Source organism: Syngnathus leptorhynchus, chromosome 2 (assembly GCF_054491065.1).
Source record: "Syngnathus leptorhynchus isolate UIUO chromosome 2, UIUO_Slep, whole genome shotgun sequence".
Taxonomy (NCBI): domain Eukaryota; kingdom Metazoa; phylum Chordata; class Actinopteri; order Syngnathiformes; family Syngnathidae; genus Syngnathus; species Syngnathus leptorhynchus.
Window position 1 is genome coordinate 5343929 of NC_141196.1, and position 7661 is coordinate 5351589.

The 7661-nt window shown below is 50.0% G+C and overlaps 1 protein-coding gene across 1 annotated transcript; it reads left to right on the forward strand.

The window, feature by feature from the left end:
• Positions 1-117: 117 nt before the first annotated feature.
• On the forward strand, positions 118-7429 carry LOC147060347 (actin-binding protein WASF3). Its single transcript, XM_085934060.1, has 11 exons — positions 118-531; positions 2548-2681; positions 3210-3344; positions 4083-4236; positions 4300-4417; positions 4754-4822; positions 5166-5213; positions 5316-5449; positions 5516-5791; positions 5863-6281; positions 6428-7429. The coding sequence occupies exons 2-11, from the start codon at positions 2549-2551 to the stop codon at positions 6583-6585; spliced, it is 1644 nt and encodes a 547-aa protein (XP_085790186.1). The 5' UTR covers positions 118-531; position 2548; the 3' UTR covers positions 6586-7429.
• Positions 7430-7661: the final 232 nt, after the last annotated feature.

A 7661-nucleotide genomic window follows, 5' to 3' on the forward strand; every position in this document is an offset into this window, starting at 1 on the left:
GTTGAACGTGCACGCACGGGAGAACGGACATTCCTCTTCATTTCATAAACGAGTACATAAAGAACAGTATGATAAATACATATAAATTAACATCACACACACACGCGCACACAGACATTAAGATGTTAAGATGTTGCATTTGTAATGAGTGATTAAAATAAAATTAAAAATGGAATATGTAAAAGTGTTGATATGCAAACTATAGTTCGTTGGTAGTCGAAATCCTTAAAACAAACGTGCTGAGCGATTTTGAGTAGCTCATGTCGTTAAATAACAGTGCATTTTGTTGTGAAACTCATACCGGAAATTGTGTGTGGTTCACCGTAGGTTAGCTTGACGCTTATCATGTCGACGTCGCTACCGTGGAAACCACACACGGGCAGCCCGGCGACAGTCGAGCCTCCATCCGTCTACACGTCCATCCACTGAACCCCAAAACATGGACCCCGTCAACTGAGTGGGAGGCTAGGGGACAAGCAGAATCGTCGGAAGGCTCGAGAAGCAAGCAGCAGCGAAAAGCCAGGCGGCCAGGTAAGTCTCGGGAGCGTGCACACGCACAAACGATGAGGCCCCTCGCGCGCGTTCTCAAACGAAGACGCGCTTCATCCGCAAAGGCCTTGATAACGTACCCCACCCCATGCCCCCACACGCCCCCCTTTACGCGTGTATGCGCCGGACTGTCGTCGACGTCCAAGCGCGTGTTCGTCTTACGAATTTACGTGCAAGGGCGTGCGTCAACGAAATCAGGACAAAGCTCGTTCCAAACAAGACACGAGTGCGCGCGCGAAGGGCGACGCACGTTTGTGTGTAGTTTGTGTGTGCGTATTGGATCGTGTACATCCATCGCATGTACAACGACGTGCTTGCCCCAGATGCCTTCGAGCAAGGCACCAATCCGCCCCCTCTCGCTCTCTCTCGCTCTCTCATTCATTCTCTTTCCCCCGAACTCTCGGACATTCCGGTTGCCACGGTAACCCCAAGACATGCTCTGTGTGTCAGTCATGTTGCACTCGACTAGAGAATCTTCAAGCGTCGTTTGTGAGGAATATTGGAGTCGTTTTCGTTTTTGTGCTCATTTGCAGTCTGCAGAGATTCTTCTGGCTCTTACGTCACCAAATTGTGGCAGAAGGAGCTCGAATGTGGTACAGGCGCTCACTGGTGCCAACTTGAGGTGGAGCTCGCATTCGTCCGTCTTGTCACAATCACTCAAAGTCAGACGGCACTTGAGCCCGTCCCTCCCTCACTCGTTCGTACCAGTAGACCCCCCCGAGTTGACCCCCATTGGGCCCCCCGAGCTCACTGACACTTTTCTGTCGCATGACTGCGGCCGCGCTGAGATCAACACATTCAATTGTGAGGCGCCGGGGGGCTGCGCTGTCCGGGGGGCAGGGAGGCTGCCGCCGCTGCCGCCGCTTTGGCTGCTGACCTGCTTACTGGGCGCATCGAGTGAACGTGGCCGCTTCAAGTTATCTTCTGAACTCGGGGCAGACGACTCCTGAGACCTGTTTTCACGTGTCGCCTGAGGACACGCAGACAGAGTATTAAGAGCATTAGCGTCAGTCGCTTGGGTCGTACAGAGCAAAGGAATGATCCAATTACACCTAATTGCCTCCCCCCTAAAAAAATTAAAAAAATAAAATTGCATGACTGCAACTAATGTCGGTTATTTCCGTTCACTTATCCAAGCTCGCGATAAATGTCAGGCAGAACAATGAAATAGTCATCCACTAGATGGCAGAAGCTGACATTTTGTTGCCATTTATCCAACAAAATGATTGGCGGGGTCCTACATTTCCATTCTGAGGCAATTAGGATGAGATCAGCATTATTTCACTTTTCATACTTTTGGTGATATTTCTTTTGGTGTGCCCATGCTGTGAGATTTTCCGAATGCCAAATGGTCGTCTTGATTTAAAATAAGGTCAAGACACACATGGATGATGATGATGGTGGTGAGGATGACGAGGACAATGCTAAAGGGGAAGAAGAAGTGTGTAAAGGTGTCTTCATCCATGTTTCAAGTTCAACACCAAACGTCCCGAGTCCTTTCCTGCATGTTGCAGTTTTCAGCGGACATGTTGCCATGGCAACCCTCCGTCCCTATCATCTCATTGCTTCCCACTCATCGGGATCTGACTCAGCCCGATCTCCAAAATTTCATTTCGCTTAGAGCCTTCCATCTCCGCCAACCATATTGCTTATTGATTCATTATTGTTGAAATTCTACTTGAGAGATTGGAACGAGGATAATAAATGTCGACATGACATTTTCAACCGTCCCCAAGTTCTTTAAAAATCGGACCAAAATGTATTATGTGCTCCCTTAGTGGGGACATGTTGAAATATGGTCCAAATCCTGGAAAATACTAAATTTCTTTGGCCTGGCACCTGCAGCATATTTCAGGGGGGTGCAGTGGCTCCTCTTCTAGATCCACAAGTGGTGCCAACCATGCAGCCCTGCAGCATCCAGAACCTTTAGGAACCCAGGCGAATCTCACCCACCCTTTATCTGGACTGTTATTGTGTGTGTGGTTGTTTTGTGTTTAGCATGCCGTTGGTGAAGAGGAGCATCGAGCCCAGGCACCTGTGCCGAGGGGCGTTGCCGCACGGCGTGACCAGCGAGCTGGAATGCGTCACCAACAGCACGCTCGCCGCCATCATCAAACAGTTGGGAGGCCTCAGTGAGTACGACAAATGTCTCCTTTGGTTTTGATATTCTTCTTTTTTGGTCAACCTTTTGTAAAACTCGTGCACTACGTCCCAAAACTCGCCACTGTGGCTAAAAATAAAATCCCTTGCCTATAAAATCTCAGCCTTAACATTAACAAAAGAAAAATAAATGTTGGTCAACTTACAACAAATAATAACTTTATAAGAATTTGTTACGAGTTCAAAAGATGTGAAGTGCATCAATTTGCTTGATTCTCCAAAATAAATAAATAAATAAATAAATAAATAAATAAACGGACAGATGGACAGCTAGCTAGCTAGCTAGAGAGATGGACACGAGTGACACTGCCACCTACTGTTGTGGATGTGCAATTACACTTGATTATTTTACGGCAATGATTGCCCTCCTTCAGACATCACATTGTGCTCCTCTTTTGAGAAAGCTAGAGTTCAATCAATATTGTTACGCAATATCTGAAGATGACTATATTTAGCGTTTATGTCCGACTAAAAATGTAAAGGTCTGTACGTGTGTGCAGGTCGTCACGCTGAGGACATTTTTGGGGAGCTGTTCAATGAAGCAAACAGCTTCTATCTGAGGATGAGCAGCCTGCAGGAGCGTGTCGACCAGCTCGCCGTCAAAGTCACTCAGTTGGACTCCACGGTGGAGGAAGGTAAGCGAACGTGCATGCGTGCGTCTGTGGCTGCGTGTATTATTTGGACTTTTACTTGCAACCAAAATGATAACGGCTAGCTGGAATTGATACAAATTGCCAAATTGCCTTTTTTTTGGGGGGAATGGCAGAATGGAATGGTGTAGCTAGTTTTTCTCTTGTTGTTTTATATCCCAGTGAGGGCAACATGGGGAGGCCAAGGATATCACAGCGGGTTTGTAAAACAAAAATTACAAAGCCAAATAATTCTGAGAAAGAAAAAACGCTGATAAAAATTTAGAGTATGTTTCCTTTGTGAGGGTGGTCTGGCACCTGGTCCAAGTATATTTCGGGCCCCCCGTCTAGCTTCGCCACTGGTCAAGAGTGTTTTTTTAAGATAGCCCATCTTGTCGCTAAATTCTGTTACTTCACTGAGATGACAATCTACTGCACATCTCAACCGCACTTGACTTTCCCTCTGTGTATTTCTGTCTTTTTGACATGGCATTGCCATTCGTAGTAATCTGTTTTCAAAAGGAAAGCCATCAGAGAAACACATGCAAATTGGGAATACGTACCTGAAAAATTGGCTCACTCTCACAAAATGTCAATGAATGTTGGGAGCATATGCCATATCAATGGGGGGGGGGGCGTGGCCATCTGGTAGTCCTTGGATAGTATCACAATCGTCCTAAATCTCCGGTACAACACACCCATGAGGATCTCAGCGTGACACGTTGTGCCCGTTGTCGTCCTCAGTATCCCTGCAGGACATCAATATGAGGAAGGCCTTCAAGAGCAGTACCATCCAGGACCAGCAGGTGGTGTCCCGGACATCGGTGCCCAACCCGGTGGTGGAGATGTACCGGCGCTGCGACAAACCTCCTCCGCTCAACATCCTCAGCCCCTACAGGTCAGTGCACATCGCAACATGACATATATATTTGTGCCGTGAGTGAGCAACGTTCCTCTACAGGGACGACAAGAAAGACGCGCTCAAGTTCTACACGGACTCGTCTTACTTCTTCAATTTGTGGAAGGAAAAGATGCTGCAGGCCACCGAGGACAAGCGCAAGGAGAAGAGGCGGCAGAAGGTGAGCGGCGGTGTGGCTTTGCGCCTTTGCCTGTTCTTTTTCTTTTCTGCTGCTCACGCGGCAGAAGTTGGTCAGGGCGGTGGCATCACATACACTTGAATCATCTACAATCTCATTGGACCTCCACCACGGCCCTGACCAGCTTCCGCCCAAAGCCTTTGCTCACCTTGCTCTACATATCTTCATTTTCTCATGCCTCCGCCGGCATTGCGTCTTTTTAGCACTCCGTAGCACGAGCTGGCTTTCCTCTTTGAGGCCCTTCCTCTCCTCCTCCTCCTCCTCCTTCTCCATCTTCTCAGTTTAACGCAGCAGCTTGTGTCTCCCGTGTTTCCATAGGGCTGTCCGGCCCATCCAGACAGGTCCCACTCCAGACAGGCCCCACTCAGGAGCCCCCTGTCTATCTGTGTAAGACAACCCTGACCCCTGACCTCGCTCCCTAAGCTCTCCCCCTTCACCCCGCCAACACGCGCACTCACGTATACACACATGCACACACACACACATACACACACACACACACACATATCACTGAGGATGTATCGTCTAAGCACGCACACGCTCATCTTGCCTGTGTTTTGTGTTGTGCTGGTTCGCATTGTGTTAAATCTGCATTGTGTTGTATCTGCTATTTATTTTTTATTTTTGCACGTGTGTGCGTGTACGTGTGACGCCGTGACGACGGGGTCATCACCCACCTTTCAAAGTCGAGCGGAAAGCATAATCAAGCGTCTGCGTTGTCTTTGTGTAGCAGGAGCAGCAGAGGCAGGTGGACGACCCGGGCAGAGAAGTGAAGAAGGTCAGTGTGGAAAGGAGCGCCAAAGCCCCGAAAGACCCAGCGAGCTTATTCGTTGCCATGACGACTGCACATCATCTCTGTCACTCTCTCTTTCTCTTCAAGGTGCGCAAGGCTCGTAACCGGCGTCAGGAGTGGAATGTTCTAGCCTACGACAAGGAGTTCCGACCCGATGCCAGGCTCACGCCGTCGCCTTACCACGGCACCTCCCCTGAGGGCTCTTTGTCCCCCGATAGCAGGTACACCGCCAAATGAGCTTTTTTTTTTGCTAACCCTAACCCCTAACCGACCCCCCTTCCTGTCAGATCGGCGGCATCCGATTCGTACCCCGCCAGTCCCAGCCACCCCTCCAGCCAGGTCGCCGCCTCAGACCGCCACGCCAGGGACCACACGGGGGCGGCCGCGCAGACCCAGTCGCTGGATCGGGGGCTCCGGCCGGCCAACCAACCCGCGGCAGGAGCGGGGCCCGCCGGGCGCCATGCCGCCTCCCTGGGTCGGACCCCGTCGGGTCAGGCGACGCAGGCCGCCGGCGATCTGACCGTCAATGGGCCGAGGCAGCCGTCGATCAAGGATTACCGCGGGTACGCCCATTGCCATTTGTCCGAGCTTGTGCCTGACATCTGACCTCTGAAATAATTTTGTTCCCCCGCAGCGGCAACCAACCCTCCACAATTCCAGAGTACTACATCCCGCCCGCACCACCCCCACCTCCCCCAACCATCCCCTCTGCCCAGACCGCCTTCGACCACACACCGGGCCCGCCCTCCGGAGCGGCCTCAGCCGTTCTGCCCGCCTCTTCCGCCCTTTCCCGTCCCTACTCGCCCTCCCCTCCTCCGCCTCCCGTCAACTATGTCCCCTCTCCCGCACACCCCCCTTCCGGGGCGCCACCGGCCGCCCCGCCGCCACCTCCGCCCGGAGTTTCCGTGGGCCACCAGGCGCACCCCTCGCCCACGCGCGCCGCCGCAGGTCAGGGGACCACGGATGCCGCGCCCCCTGCCAGGAAGGGCGCCGTGCTGGGGATGATCCCCATGAGCGACGCCCGCTCCGACTTGCTCGCTGCCATACGCCGAGGTGGGTCTCCGTTACTTTTATTCTCCCATCAAATTGAAGCATCCAACTTTTGTTCATCCGGGTCGAGAGAACAGAATTGCGACGGCTGCGCCGTTTCACCCCTGTAATTGGACCGGTGCTGATTGGATCTTCCTCTTTTACTGCAGGTATCCAGCTGAGGAAGGTCCAGGAGCAGAGGGAGCAGGAGGCCAAGCGCGAGCCGGTCGGCAACGACGTGGCCACCATCCTGTCTCGGCGCATCGCCGTGGAGTACAGCGAGTCGGACGACGACTCCGAGCTGGATGAGAACGAGTGGTCCGACTAAAAATCTCCGGTGAGCACACGCGTACTTTGCCGACACATTTTCACGTCATTGTAAAGTGACCATAACGTATCTGCTAATATTGAACTGATCTTCAAATCTAAAAAAAATAAAAATAATACGTCAACAAAAGGAACCGTTATCCCCATATGAGCACTTTTCCTCTACTCACACGTAACTAACCGTCGTCAGTCACGCGAAGCTCGTGAGGTGTGTCCACAGACGCGACGTTTGTTGACGTAGCAAAGCGGCCAATTAAGCGCCAGCAATTAGCCGACCCCCGTTTGCTGCCTCGCCGTTATTTGTTTTGAATCTTCTTTGACTTGAGAGAAGTGTGGAAGTGTTTTACTGTAGACAACATGAACAATTGTACAGTGACTTTGTTGTAACTTGTTTTGTCTTTTTTTGTTGTTTGAATAACAAGCTGCAAGTCACTTAGCTCCGACTTGACTGTTTTGTTGAAATGCACTGCCGTGAGTCATCTGCTACTGTAGTATTATTTCATCATTTCTTTTTAGGCCAAAACTGAAACATTGTGCTTTGAAAAAAAAAAAGAAAGAAAAACTGTCAAATAATTGACATATTTGCAATCGTGCTGATAGAATGACACACAGTAAACATGAAAATGTGTGAGTTGAATGGACTGTTGAGTGCTACTGTTTGAGCTAAATAGTTCCATAGATGTAATTCTAAGAAAAGATTTTTCAGGCCCATGTCAAGTTTTTAATCTCGTCACTGTGTGCTGTATTGGATTGACATTCTGCAGTCAGATTATTCTTATTTATTCAGACATTTGCTGTAAGCGAGTATGCATGCAACTATAGACAATAAATGCTCACTTTGTGTCTTTAAGGGATATCTTTTTTTTTTTCATTGGTCAAAAACCCTCCTTGGATTTCAGTCGTCAGTCATCAATACTCAGTCAACAACAAAAACACGAGGTCCAAAATGACGTTGTTGTGTGTGTTGGAGGGGAGGGGTGGAGGTTGCCTTTTTTTTTTTTTGCGTCACACACAAACATTCACACCATCATATGCGGAAATCAAACTTACGGTACTCAACTCACGGAACTCAATGGA

What these genes read in the sequence shown, in the direction of transcription:
- LOC147060347 (XM_085934060.1), top strand. Translation starts at nt 2,549, where the DNA reads ATGCCGTTGGTGAAGAGGAGCATCGAGCCCAGGCACCTGTGCCGAGGG. An exon ending in GGACTCCACGGTGGAGGAAG is followed by an intron (nt 3,345 to 4,082) that starts GTAAGCGAACGT and finishes TGTCGTCCTCAG; the next exon opens with TATCCCTGCAGGACATCAAT. An exon ending in CGGGCAGAGAAGTGAAGAAG is followed by an intron (nt 5,214 to 5,315) that starts GTCAGTGTGGAA and finishes TTTCTCTTCAAG; the next exon opens with GTGCGCAAGGCTCGTAACCG.